The sequence below is a fragment of the Euprymna scolopes genome, chromosome 11 (genome assembly GCF_053919585.1).
Source record: "Euprymna scolopes isolate OS-2025 chromosome 11, ASM5391958v1, whole genome shotgun sequence".
Taxonomy (NCBI): domain Eukaryota; kingdom Metazoa; phylum Mollusca; class Cephalopoda; order Sepiida; family Sepiolidae; genus Euprymna; species Euprymna scolopes.
Genome location: NC_136492.1, coordinates 100,708,031 through 100,723,069, shown reverse-complemented (window position 1 = coordinate 100,723,069; position 15,039 = coordinate 100,708,031). Strand labels below are relative to the sequence as shown.

Here is a 15,039-nt window from a genome sequence, read left to right as displayed (position 1 = left end):
AATGTTGTTATCGGTAAAAAAAAATTAATTAAAGCTAAACTATGAACTTCTACGCTATGGCAACGTTATCAAATTTATTAGCACATTCTAAATAGTTAGATACGATAGTTAAACGAAAAATAACAAGCCAAACATGTGAAGTAAAAAAAAAAAAATGCTTCCAAAAAATATTAACGATCGAAGTTTTTAAAAATAAAAACAGCCAGACGCCATTTTCCAGTCTTTAGAGTAAGGAAGACGAAGTGAGAGAGAGAGAGAGAGAGAGAGAGAAGAGAGAAGAGAGAGAGAGAGAGACACATACACAAACGCAAACAGAGAGAGAGAGAGAGAGAGACAGATAGAGAGAGATGTCTAGACAGGAAATGAAATACGTAATTTAATAAAAAATAAAATACTGCTACGTCATCTCATAACGTTCCCGCGATGACCTAATTTGTGGCTATCTGTCAATCAAACCTCTTTCACTCGCTTTATAACCCTTATTTTAACGCTATAATCAATTCCTCTTACTCTTAGTCTAGACAGTTAAGTGGTTGGAGTTAGTTTCACCTCCGCGTTTCGGGTTCAATCCAGCCTCACAACCAAAACTATTTTTATTTCTTTTACATCTTTAGACACGCGGGCAACATTTCTTTATTTTTTTTACTTCGCTTATTCTTTAGTTTACTTCCCCCCCCCCCTATACACACAGCGTTTTTTTTCGCTGTATTTTTTTTTTTTTTGATTTGGTTTTTCTGATTTTTTCAACATCGTTTCAGGGTTATAACTTATCCCCCCCCCCATACACACACCTAAAAACACCCGGGCAATGCCGGATACCCCCCCCCCGCTAGTATTCAATAAGGACTAACAATAAAAAAAATTTGATAATTTTACGTTAAAAAAACCCTGCAAAATTATCAAATTTGATCCCAAATGAGAAATTCTCATTTTTTAAGTGAAAAACTCTCACTTGTGTAAATGAGAAATTCTCATTCATTTCAAATGAGAGACTCTTGCTCTTTTAAAATGTGAAACACTCACTTTTTGGAAATAAGAAACTCTCACTCTTTTAAAATGTGAAATTGTTATTGTTTTGTTACAATGTTAGCTTTTTATGTATCAGAAACTCTTTCTAACTGAGAAATTCTCAATTTTCCCATCTTAAAAGATTGATAAGAAGATTGATACATAAGAAGCAGAAGAAGAGAAATTCTCACTCTTTCTATATGAGGAATTTTTAAATGAGGAACTTTTAAATGAAAAAATCTCACTATTTAAAAGCGAGAAACTCTCACTTTTAAAATAGGAAACATTTTCTTTTTTCAAAGAAACTATCACATTTTCCAAATGGAAAATTCTCATTCTTTCTAAATGAGAAATTCTAACTCTCTCCAAAAGTGAAATTCTCTCTTTTCAGATTTATTGTTTTACACCTTATACATGTTTCACAGACAATAATTAAATCTATTGTCTTTTGTTTATTTAGTTGTTAAAAAAACAATTAAAAAAAACAGCAGACACAGTGTTTAAAACAAAACCAAATGGAAAAGATGATCCAAAAAAATTTATATATAAAAAAAAAACACTCCATAAACAAATATAATTGGTTTGGCTTACCTGATGAGCACCCGAAATAGGACGGACATGATGGTTGCCCCAATACCTGTAGCGGCCATTGCAATGAGTTCAGCTAATTCTCGTCGCCGACAAAAATATCGACCTAGCATGATGTTGGCAGTAGTTGTAGTGATACCACATCCAGCAGAAAATACAAGACTGTGGCTGATGTATAAATGTTGCATCTTATTAGAAAAAGCCATGAATAAACAACCAAGGGAAGTAATTAGTCCTCCTATGATAGCATACAGACGTGGTGATTTCCTTCGGCAAATGCTCACCACAATTGGACTGATAAAAAGGCTTACACTCAGACCAACACAGCCAACACGTGCTACAAAAGAACAAGAATATGAGTTTATAATTAAGAAACAGCAATCAAAAGGAATTAAAATTAACAAATAGCAAAAATAAAATAATAATTTGTATACAACAGAAATGAGATATATATATATATATATATATATATATATATATATATATATATATATATATATATATGAACAAATGATTAATAAAACATGTTAAAAGACATCTTGAAAAAGAGTTAAAAACATATTTAATTTTAAAAAAGGAAGCACAAGACAAGTGGATAGTCCTTAATCCGCGGAGTTTCGAAGAAATACTCTCCTTCTCATCAGAGGGCAGGAATTAGCAAAATGCAGGATCGGATTTTGCATATAAAAGTATCTAATGAAACTACAAGTAAGTCACAGATCTTACTTGGTTAAAAAAAAAAAAAAGGGTGAGGTAAGGGGAATAGGAGGTAAAAGAAAAATGATAAAAAGATTTCACATTCATGTGAAATCTTTTTATCATTTTTCTTTTACCTCCTATTCCCCTTACTTCACCCTTTTTTTTTTCTTCGCAACAGAGTTTTGATGAATCTTCATTCTGCAAATCAGGGGGTCAGTGCTATGCAGAATCGTGCAAAAGCCTCTGTTTATTGGCCAGGAATCACCAAAAATATTCAGCACCGCCGCGACTATTGCAAGGATTGCACAGAAAATGCGCCTACTCAACCGTCAGAACCACTGTCCCTCTACGATCCTCCTACATTCCCATTTGAAAAAATTTGCAGCGACTACTTTGAAATCGGGGACTTCAACTACCTCGTTGTTGTGGACAGAATCAGTTGCTGGCCGTGTATCTACCATTGCAGAAAATCAGAAATGAATTCGGCTCATCTCATCAAGATTTTCAGAGAACTTTTTATAGCCTATGGTGCGACAAAAGAACTCAGTACTGATGGAGGACCGCAATTCCAATCTGCTGTTTTTGATGATTTCTTGCTGCTATGGGGCGTTCAACACAAAATATCGTCTGCTGTGTACCCACAGTCAAACGAACAAGCTGAATTGGCAGTCATTCACAACAATATATCGATCAACGGCAGTCTCAATAATGACAAAGCGGCTCATGCCATCCTTCAATACAGAAACACACCTATACCGGAGATAAGATTAAGTTCTGCACAGATTCTGTTTTATCGAAAATTGTGGGAGAGTATCCCTTCAAACCCCCAACATTACCAGGTTCATCGCAATTGGATAATTTCTGCTGAACAACGCGAGAAGAAATTCGCTGTCCGTGATCAGGCCTTGAGAAAGCAATACAATACTAATGTAAAAACTTTGCTGCCCTTGGAAGTCGGATCCCACGTGTGGGTTCAAGAGTGCAAGAAGAAGGCCAAGTGGCTCAAATCAGGCACTATCGTCGAGGTTCTACCACACCGACAATATCGAATCCGAATGCACCACTCCGGGAGAGTTTCTTTACAGAATAGACGATTCTTGAAAAGGTGCTTAATCCCTATACCAACTGCAATAACTCATGACAGAAGCCAGCATCCAATGAGGAACAACAATGTTTCGCCACAACACTTGCCTCTGACTGGTCTGACAAACACATCAATACCGAACTCACTCCCAGACAGCAATACCCCCAACACGGCTGATGTACCTGGTGGCAGACCCAAGATGCCGCGGGCATTGAAAAATTTACAGCCGTACAATAAACCTGGCTTAAAGGAACTTTAGTGCCAGGGGGAGATGTAGGAATACATCATCTCCTTTCTATTTTCAGATTGACTGATTGCTTTTGCATGACTAACTTATTCTACAACAAGATGGTCCATTTAATTTTTTTAATATATATATACAAATGTAGGCAAATTTGGGCATATTTTATTTGTCTGAAAATATAGGTTAATTTTTACCAATTGTCATAAAATATTAACCATGTATTAATATTATAATCTTCAAAAATCTTTCAAATTTTCATGTAGTTTCGTCCCAGAGAACCAAAGATATGAGCATTTCAATATTCAATTTAGCTACCAGTGTATATATAAACATGTTTTATTAACTACCTGTTCTTATATATTTATACATATATATACAGTCCTGGTCAAAATCATAAGACCACTTAAGAGAGTAAGCGTTTATGCATATTATTGAATTTTTAATCAAACAAATGGTTGAAACCATTGCCAAAAGGGAAAATATGATGGAAAAAAATGAAATCTGCTTCATTCGAAACCTTAACCCTGATCTAATAATTATTTTTTTAAAAAACAAACATTTTCACCTGGTCAAAATGATAAGATCACTGATAATTTGCCTAACAAAAGGCAATTATAAATTACTAAAAAGGGTCTCAGTATTTAGTATAGCCTCCATTATTACGAATTACTTCAAAAATTCTCTTTGGCATGCTTGCGACTAAGTTTTTTATCAGTTGTGAAGGAATTTTATCCCATGTACTGAAAACTGAATCAGAAAGTTCCTTTATCGAATCATACTGGGTTCAATCCTTGAACACTTCTTTTGCCATCCATCCCCAAAGATTTTCAATGGGATTGAGGTCCGGAGAACATGCTGGATGATTTAACAATTCTATATTATTTGAAGAAAAGTATTCTCGTGCTTGTCGAGAAGTGTGTATCACAGCATTGTCTTACTGGAAATCCAATTTCTTCCACACAGATGTGGACCTTCAGTCCTGATAGAAGCATTTTCAAGCATTGAAATGTACTTCAATGATGTTTGCCAGCCTTTCACTACTTGCAACTTTTGGGTCCCAGCTGACGAGAAAGCACCTCAGACCATTAAAGACCCTCTTTCACTATGCCAAGTTGGAAAAGTCTCTTTGGGCAAGTTTCTATCATGCCAATAGTGTTGAAATCCATCTGGACCATCTAGATTAAACTTTTTCTCATCAAAGAAAATTACATTTTCCCACTTCTCTTCATCCCAAGTCTGGTATTTGGCGGCATATTTAAGTCGGTTAGTTTTGTGCTGTTCAAGAAGACGTGGTCTCTGCAGTCGCTTTAAATGATTGAAATCCTTCATTTTCAGATGCCTTCTGATGGTTTTAGGACTACATTCTGCTGTTGTTTAGCTTTTCAATCGACTTGAGCTCATACTGGAGTTTTTTTTTTTTAATTTCTTCTGATACGGCGATCCAGTGATGGGGTTATTTTTTTTTGGTCGACCTGGACTCTTTTTGTGCCCATATTGATCTGGATTTCTAAAAAAATTGTGATGACCGTTTTGCTAGGATTCACTTCGTTTGCAATGGATCTATGGGAGAGTCCACCTCTATTAAGCTCAAAGACCCTTCCTCTCTCAAACTCTGATAATGGTTTTCCTTTTGCCATTTATAATTTAGTAAGATGTTTTTTATCCACTAACAAGTTGCTTTTAGTAACATAGAAAGCTTTTCATATTCATTTTTTCAAAACTAGCCGATTTTATTAAAGTGGTCTTATCATTTTGACCAGATGAAAATGTTTGTTTTTTAAAAAATAATTATTAGATCAGGGTTAAGGTTTCGAATGAAACAGATTTCATTTTTTTCCATCATATTTTCCATTTTGGCAATGGTTTCAACCATTTGTTTGATTAAAAATTTGATAATATGCATAAACACTTACTTTCTTAAGTGGTCTTATGATTTTACCAGGACTACATATATATATATATATATATATATATATATATATATATATATATATATATATATACAAATTCTGTGGAAAACATTTCAATTAATGTTTGAAGTACTTTTCTCACTGATTTTAAATCTACTGATACCTTTGCTGCGTATGTGAGCATTGCTTCAAAAATATATGCAAACTAATTCAATTTTCTTTTAACTATTAAAAAAACAAATTTATTGAGGATGTGTACAGCCTTAATAATATCATATTGACACACCGGTTCTCATTGTATATCACTGAAGTTAAGCAACATTAAGCCTGGTCAGTACCAGATGAGTAACCATTTGGAAATAACAGGTGCTGTATGTTAGAAGATGTTAGCACCTCCCTGCAAGAACTACAAAAAAACTTACATTGTCATCTTCCCTGATTGGGATGTACAATTGACAGAGGACTGCTTGTGAATTTCATATTGCTTTGATACTTTCTCTTTTAGAGGAAGCCAATTCAACCCACCTAGGTTGAGTGCTGCTGCATACATACAGCCTTAGCCACTTTCAATCTCGAAAATAACCAAAATGAGAAAAGTGATGGTGTATTTGACAATTTAAAGATTATCAAGCATTACTAGCAGTATCAGAAATTTTGTAGGAATTTTTGACACCCCTAACACGAAACTGCGAATACAATATAAAAATCTCGTAATTTCTCTGTTAAAAGTGGGTTGTTTATTTTCTTTATGGATTATACTTCCAAAATAAACTATTACAGTTGTTTTAAAAGTAATAAAAATATTTTTTTTTTTTTTTAAAAACAGTAATGAATTTTCCGAACTCAATATTTTTCAATTTTTAAACTTTAAAAATCTATCAAAATTTTTCTATTGATTCTATTTTTACGATATTTTCAGGGTCAATGTGAAATGTTATGTTCTTTCCAATAAACCGAATATAATATTTTAGACAAACGTTTTTTTTTAAATTCACGCCCCCCAAGTGTCACCCATTTTCAACTTTCTCTTAAAAAGTAAATAATTAATTTATGTCGTGGAGTTTTATATATCACAAATTGAAGAGAAAAGGTCAATAAATAATATATTCAAATTTAAAACAAAAAAAAAAAATCCCTTTTTTAGAAATTTACCTGTAAAGTCCGAAGTTTAAAACCTTATTTTATAAGAACACATTGTTTTTTTTGTCTTTTTTTTTTAATGAAACCTTGGTCCTTGCTCCTTTAATTGAAAAGAAAATTAGGGCTTGAATTACATTTTTCGAGGAGTTATAAGCTTGGAAAGATAGGGGGTCGAATAATTCACGCCTTTCATTTTGAAATGTCTATTAAAAAGTAAATAATAATTTATGTCGTGGAGTTTTATATATCACAAATTGAAGAGAAAAGGTCAATAAATAATATATTCAAATTGAAAACAAAAAAAAAAATCGCTTTTTTAGAAGCTTACCTGTAAAGTCCGAAGTTTAAAACCTTTTTTAAAAAAAAAAACACATTGTTTTTTTTGTTTTTTTTTTTTTTAATAAAACCTTGGTCCTTGCTCCTTTAATTGAAAAAAAAAATTAGGGCTTGAATTACATTTTTCGAGGAGTTATAAGCTTGGAAAGATGGGGTGGAATTATTCACTATTTTCACGAAATTTCTGACACTGCTAAAGCATTACTGTTGAATTATAATCATGCCTTCAAGATTAATGCTATATATTGTGGAATGTCATTGGAAGTTTTGCTTCTAAGATAGAGAGAACGATCAGTGTTGTTCAGGCGAACAGGTTGGCTGTAAAAGGCAAAACGTTTGCAATTATGATGAGTTCCTATTTACATTTGAATATAACATCAGATTGTTGGTTAACCAATTTGAAAAACTGTATTAAAAATAGAAAACAGAAACTTTCACTTTTGTTTACTTGTATCAATGAAAGAATACTGCCTATATATATGTATATATTTATTTATTTCCCCAAAACCTCTGGCTTTGATGGAGGAGAGACTAAAACTTGCTGCTGTGGTTTCAAATGATCTGAAATAACAGCAAGGGAAGACTTGATTCCAAATATTTCTCATATGTTATATCTCCCCTCTTTAGGAAATAGGGTACGATTATGAATATCTTCAGTATCAAATAATTCTTATACACTGTGAAATTTACTTTATGTTTGAAAACCAAAGAGGGGAGATATAACATATGAGAAATATTTGGAATCAAGTCTTCCCCTGCTGTTATTTCAGATCATTTGAAACCATAACAACAAGTTTTAGTCTCCCCTCCATCAAGGCCAGAGGTTTTGAGATAATATCAGATATTTTGCAATCCATATGCAAAACTAGGAAAACAAATGACTATGATTGAAATATTGGTAAAGGTGCAGTATCATTCCACCCACAAAAAAAATCCTTTAAAATTACCACTATTTTCGAGGGTGATGAAAACAAAAATAACAGTTAAAATCCCAGGAAACGAGTAGTTTCCAAGATATGAAAAAATTACAGTTTTGAAAAGTGGATGATCATTTTTCTATATTAATTTAAAGTAAAATGAACACTCATTTTATAGCCACCTTTTGTCGGGAGAGTGTCTGTTATTTTTTTAGGGTTGGTGTTTATTTGGTAATTGTGGCCTGGTAGACCAACACAAAACCTAAAAAAAACTTGTTTTCTAAAAGTTTTCGAGTGTGTTGAAAATGAATATTGTATTTAAATTTTCCGCAAATAAGTATTTTTCCGGGTATTAAGCAATGTAATTCTTTATGCTATATAAGTGGTGGCCATTGTTGTGTATGCAAGTACATGCAGATTTTTGCTTAATACCTGGAAAAATACTTATTTTTATCACACCTGGAAACCTATAGAAAACAAGTTTTTAAGGTAGGTTTTGTGTTGGTCTACCAAGCCACAATAAACTCCACTCCTAAAAAAATAACAGACCCCCCCCCCCAAAAAAAAAAGGTGCCCATAAAGTAGGTGCTCATTTTACATTAATACAGAAAAGTGATTCTCCATTTTTTGAAACAATGATATGTCACCTTAAGGGCAAATGTCATTAGCTTTCCAACGAGCCTTCATTTGTTAAATTCTGGTCAATAGTTGCTAAGATTTCAAACTTATAAAATTGCCAAAAGAGGACAGTTTTAATATATATATATATATATATATATATATATATATATATATATATATATATATATATGGATATATCTATACTCATAGCCAAATTGAATATTGAAATGTTCATATTTTTGGTTATATGGGACAGAACTACATGAAAATTTAAAGGGTTTTTGAAGATTATAATACTATTCTATGGTTAAAATTTTATGACAATTGGTAAAAAAGAACCTATATTTTCAAATGAATAAAATACGCCCAAATTTGCCTACATTTGTATGTGTGGTGCCCTGGCAACTTTAGTTTTGCTGCTTTGGGATTAATTTTGCTTAGGGTTTTTTCACTTGGATTTCTCTCCTGTGGCCTTGCCAGGCCACTAATATATAGATATATACCCCCATGATGACCCGAAAATGAGGGAAGGGAGAATAAGAGCATCAACCTGATTAATTAACATGGACCGTCCACGGATTTACAATGCTGTTGCAGACACAATTTTGCAAGTGTCCTGATGAACCGCCCCCTTAAGTAATGACACTTTATCAAATCCTCAATACTAACTATTACTACGATACTATCCCGCTGATCAGTGTACACACAATAACCCTTATCCCCGAGTAGCTCCTGGCCTTGATAAGTGGTGACCCCCATGTAAAAAAAAAAAAAAAAAAAATGTGTCAAGGGAATGCGCATCCATTGCACAAAAACGGGATGTCTAAGTTAACAACAACGTAAACCTCCATCTGAGGTAACTAAATCAATGGAAGTGATCCTGAGTCAGGATAATTACTCAAAGTACTCAAAATCACTTGTTTGTCAACCTAACCCTCTCAGTGTGTATGAGAGTGCAACTCGTATCAACTGGCCTCGGGCGAATGACAAAAGATGGGAAGCACTGGATGACAAGTTGTCCTTCATTCTTTGAAACAGTTTGAAGTGATCTATCGAAATGAAATTGCAGTCTTTCACTAAAATTCTTCAGTCAGTGAGCCTTGATCACTTTGGAGTGGCAGAGAGAAACAAGGAAAAACTATTAAAACAGCCAATAGAAGACAGAGAGAGAAAGGACAACTTAAAGAAGAGCAAAGGCTTCTTAAAAAGTGGCTTAAGGAAATGCCAGGTGACCAGGAGTTAGTGAGAAAGCAATTGTCTGAATTAAAGGAAAGGATACTTATGCCTCCAAGAGATGAAAATGCAAGGAGACATCGACAAAAGAAACAAAAAGTGAGACACGACTTTGAAAAAAATCGTTTACATTCATTGTTATGGGGTTAAATGGTAATCTCTGACTCCAGGCACTCATTACTGGAAGTGATGTCACCAGAGGAAGTGACGTCATGAGATAGTCCATTAATCCCATGGAGGGGCGTCTCCAAACCCCCACCCCCCAAGCTTTTTGTTCGTAAAAGCTGTCAGTAGCTCTTCCTTTTAGGGTTTACCATCAATGGCTCGGTAAACTTTCTCTTATGGAACGACCGCCGTAGTTCAGGTGTTGGTTGAGGAGGTTCAAGATCAAAAGTTTCGAAGACAGTGTCTATCGGCTCATCTTCCAATAGTGGACTGTCGCTGGTTTCAACTAATCGACATCTTCTTAGTTAGTTCTGGTGACGTTTGTGAGTATATGTTGGTCCTTGAATGATATATACCATGCCATCGACTTTCTTAGTAATTGTACCCACCTCCCAGAATGATGTGTTGTTTTTATAACTTTTGAAAAACACTCTTTCACCGGATCTGAAATGTTTACTGGGTACATAAGTGGTCACTAGTGGCCTTGACTGTTTGAGTAAGAGCTTGTCAAAAACGGATCTCACTTTCTGCACAAACATCGTTTCAGCAGGTGAGACTGCTGTTGGTGTTTTCGGATTGGGTGTAATCCTATACACGTGTAGAAATTGTTGACATGCTTCCTTTTTAATCTCTGGTAGAGACACTAGGAGTTCTCTGATTGTGTTGCCCATCATTGTTTTTATTTCCCTATCTGTCCGAAGAGTGGTAATGATGGAATCTTCAAATGGACCCCTTTTCAATAGTATCAGCCTAGATAGGCTATCGGCATGGCTAATTTGTTTCAAAGACAAGTACTCCTTAGGTTGCTTTGGCTTGGGATATTCTTTTGGTGCGGGTTTTTTAGCTTCCGGCTTTGCAGTTTCAGTTGAAGCTTCTTTTTTCAATTTCTCTGTTGCTGTGAATGGGACATTACGTTTCTTCTTGAAAATGGGCAGAGTGTTTTCTTTTAGTTCGAATCTTGCTATAGCCTTTGTACATTTTCCTAGTCCTGGTGAGACTACTTCTCGAAATCCCTCTTTTAACTCATCCTTCAGTTGTTGCACTTCTGTAGACGAGTTTCTACCCTATGACAGAATTTATTCATAGGTCCGTCCCACAATTCGAATCGTTCCATCCAATCAATACCGAACAGGTTTTCGGATGCCCTATGTACTTACACTTTCACTTTTTTAGTAACACCATTTAAGGTCACCGGGAGTGTGAGCTCCACCTCAAATTCCACTTTATCGCCTGTTACAACTCAAGCTGATTTGTTCGTCTTCCACATGGTTGGTTCCCTTAATCTTTTCCACATCTTAAGGTTAATGATGGATAAGTCTGACCCAGAATCCAATTGTAGATGCACAGTTTTATTTGCGATGTTAACTGTGACATATTTGTGCCGGTTGTTATCCGAATCCAAGTCAAATCTAGTCTGTCGGACACTGTTCTTGACCTTGTTCTTCCTGCACTGGGTCGCTTTGTGGCCCTTCCTGTCACATTCGTTGCAGTACTTATCTTTGTAAAAATATTGATTCGACCAATGTTTCCCTCCGCAGATGTTCAAATTTGCATACAAATAAACAATCGACAGTTTAAAATAGAATTGTTCTCGCAGTGAAAATTGGGTCAACATTTTTCTCTTTTTTTTCTTTCTTCTTTCAAATTAATTTTTAAACATTACAAAAATGCGTTTCGTATGGTTCTTTTCAATTTAAATATAGAGACACAAAGATTACTTACAATTGCATTGATAACTTTGCCATGTGTTCGTTTTCTTTTTTCTTTTTTTAGGTTTTTGTTTTTAGAAGATAATTGCCAACCGACTTCTTAGCTTATAAATCCGAAATTCTTTTGAAGTCAATTAGAATTTTTTTTTTGTGGAATTAACCCGTGTGAAAGTTGAATCCGTCGTCGCCAGTTGTTATGGGGTTAAATGGTAATAAGAACAAAGCAACACAGGATTTTTAGGAAAACACATGTATTCACATATATTACAAGCAAAGCGAGTACAGCAATACTATTCCTCAATGGTAGGGTGTGTACACACGACATCCTTGACCGTGTGCCAATCTCTGACTCCAGGCACCAGTCTCATTACTGGAAGTGACGTCATAAGATATCCATTAATCCCATCGAGGGGCGTCTCCAACAGTTCATAAAAAAATTGTTTGAGGCGGGAAAAAGTGGAGCCCTCAATATTCTGAAAGAGGCACTAGAAGCACACCTCTAGAAAAAATATACCGACCCACTCACTGACAATTCTCTGGGTTCTTTTAATGAAAAACACCATCCATAATCCCTGAGAGTAAGGTTTGATAATGCACTTTTATGGCTAGGTGAAATAAAAGACTTTGTTAGGAAAGCAAGAGCAAAGAGTTCACCAGGAATAAACGGTATTTCCTATAAACTTTATAAAAGATGCTCTAAGATATTAACAATCCACTGAAAGTTGTAACGGACAGCATTGCAAAGAAATTTGTAGCAAAGAATTGGGCATTGGCAGATGGAATCCATATACCAAAGGAAAAAACTCCCGAACTTTGGACCAATTTGGACCAATTTCCTTACTCAATGTTTTGCTGTTATTGCTAAAAAGATGGCAAAATTTGTGCTAGACAATGACTATGTCAATTCATCAATACAGAAGGCTGGAATTTCCAGCTTTCCAGGCTGTATCGAACATGTTGTGGGACTGAAATCGTTAAAAATAATTATACCAAATTTCATGTCATTTGGCTAGACTTAGAAAATGCATATGGCTCAGTAAGACCAACTACTTGAGAAGGCAACGGAGTTTTTTTGGGTTCCGGAAAATATTAGAAATCTCATATTAGCGTATTTCAAATGTACATATATGAGATTTTCTAATGATAAATATTCAACTAACTGGCAAAAGTTGAATATTGGCATCATGATGGGGTGTGTTATCTTTCCACTACTATTTGTGTTGCTGCCAGCTGTTATGTAGCTTGAAAATATTGCCTAACACTCCACTTTGCACATAACTCTCTAAAAACTTCTGAGTGAAAGGACATATCATTATTAACTAGCACTTCTTTTACCAGTCTCCTTTCCATAAACATCTCCTCAACAATTTTCTGACTTCTTCTGCCATTTCGGTTCTCATTCTTTGCCATTTTGCTGAGCACCCAGGCCCACGGTCAATCATAGTCAGATATGGTTCGTGTTGATAATGAGTGATGTCAATGGCCAGTCACCTCTAATTTTCTGCCACATGTAAGTCTCCTTTTTCATGTTTATCAGGCACAGGGTTAATGGATTGACATTCTCTACATTGCTCCACTATCTCTCAGACATCATGATGTGTGGATTCACCTTTTTCGCTAAGTATCGTTCTTTTCCGAAGTGATGCATCTTATGCAGTTCATTTAGCTGTTCTACCGTACAGCACACTGGAGCCACAACCTTCTTTTCCCTTAGCCAAGCCTTCTTTACTCTGGTCAATCCATTCTTTATTCTTCTGTGTTAGAACCAAGGTAACAGTTACCTTCAGTCCAAATTCTCAAGTTGAGGCTTTATAAGCCTCTCTGCTGCGCCTTTTTTCTTCATCCACTTATCCCCAGACACAACTGCGATTCTATCTCTCCTTTCAATGTGTTAACACAGGTGGATCTGCTGCACCATTGCCACTCTACAGTCCACTTATTGCCATCGAAATGGGCTCGAAAATCCTCATCCTCAATCTGACATGGCCTGGGTTTTGTCGATTGGACAATATTACTTCTGGTTGAACTTCTTGGCACCAACACAAAGTCAAGTATCTGCAGAATGTCTTCTTGGTTCCTCCTCTTCTCTTTTTTCTCTCCCAACAATCGAACACAGCATATAATAACAAAACTCTAAAGCACGTCTGACAGCACTGACTTCTGCCAACAGTCTGCCCCTCCTCTTAACAACACAGGCTTTTTATATCGCAAAATCGTTCACCTCTATTTGCATATTCTTCTAACTCACGTGATCACTACTCTATAAATAAGAGTCTTGACCATTTCTTTTCTTTCTTTTTATTTATTTTTGGTGACCGACCCGCACGTGGTCTATCCAGGTAAGTCACGCATTTCTCCACACTCCCCCCTGATCTCATGATCACAAACAGGACATGCGGGCAATCGTCGTTGGCGGGTACTCCTTCGAAGAAGCACTTCCTCATTGCTGTTTTCTTCATTACCACCATCATTACTACCAGTCTGTTCCATTATCCCGTCTCGTGGTTCCATAGGCGGTGTCTCACAATCAGGGCAGGGGGGCAGTATCCGTCTTTGTCGGGTACTTCTCCGAAGAATCGGAGGCGTCATCTCCTCGGTATGCTCCATCATCCCTTCTCGCTGGGTTTCGCAATCACGGGGGGTGGGCAGTATTCGTCTCTGTCGAGTATTTCGATGAGGCATTACTTCCTTGTGTCCATCGCTCTCCTCACTATTGTCATCAGTATGTCCCATCATTCCCTCATCTGGTTCTGTTGGTGGTGTTTCTATGCTCACCTGAAGGGGCAGTAAGTGATCAGGATCATCTCTGAACGGTGTGTGATCCTCCTCATCGTCCTCAGAATCAGAAGAGGTATAACAAGGGCGGATATCTTTTACGTGACGTGGTATGCCACCAATCAACATGGTCTGAGGACTTATGATTTCATCTATTTTTCCCCGGAAAAATTTCGTAGTGCACCCAGCATTTGGGGGTTTTATCCAAACAAGGTCTCCCACCTGATATGGTGTATTGACAACACTCACCACTGATGGTATGGCATCAACTCCTTTCACACGCTGTTCATATTGGTAAATCCCATTGGCTGGTGCAGTTGCTGGTGTTGCATTGTCCTTGGGTGTTATATTATACCAGTACACAGCTTCTGGAATAGAGCACTGCGTCCTGGCTGCAATTCTTTTGATGGTGCGGTGACACCGTTCTGCTATACCATTACCCTCGGGATAATATGCACACCGATAATGCATTTTAATCCCCCATTCGTGCACGAATTTCTGAAATTCTTGACATCGAAATGTGGCGGCATTATCAGTCAGAATTTCAATCGGGGCACCACGTTCAAAAAAGACGGCTCTCAACTGTTGTATAATGCTGGCTGCATCCTGT

The 15,039-nt window shown here is 36.0% G+C and overlaps 1 protein-coding gene across 1 annotated transcript in view; it reads right to left on the bottom strand.

The window, feature by feature from the left end:
* The window catches only part of LOC145287997 (monocarboxylate transporter 12-like), a 71,776-nt gene that overhangs the window by 16,253 nt on the left and 40,484 nt on the right, over window positions 1–15,039 (bottom strand). Inside the window, exon 2 of the mRNA XM_080135997.1 lies at window positions 1,600–1,933. Within this exon, the coding sequence (XP_079992123.1) occupies window positions 1,600–1,933 (334 nt within the window). The remainder of the gene's footprint in view (window positions 1–1,599; window positions 1,934–15,039) is intronic.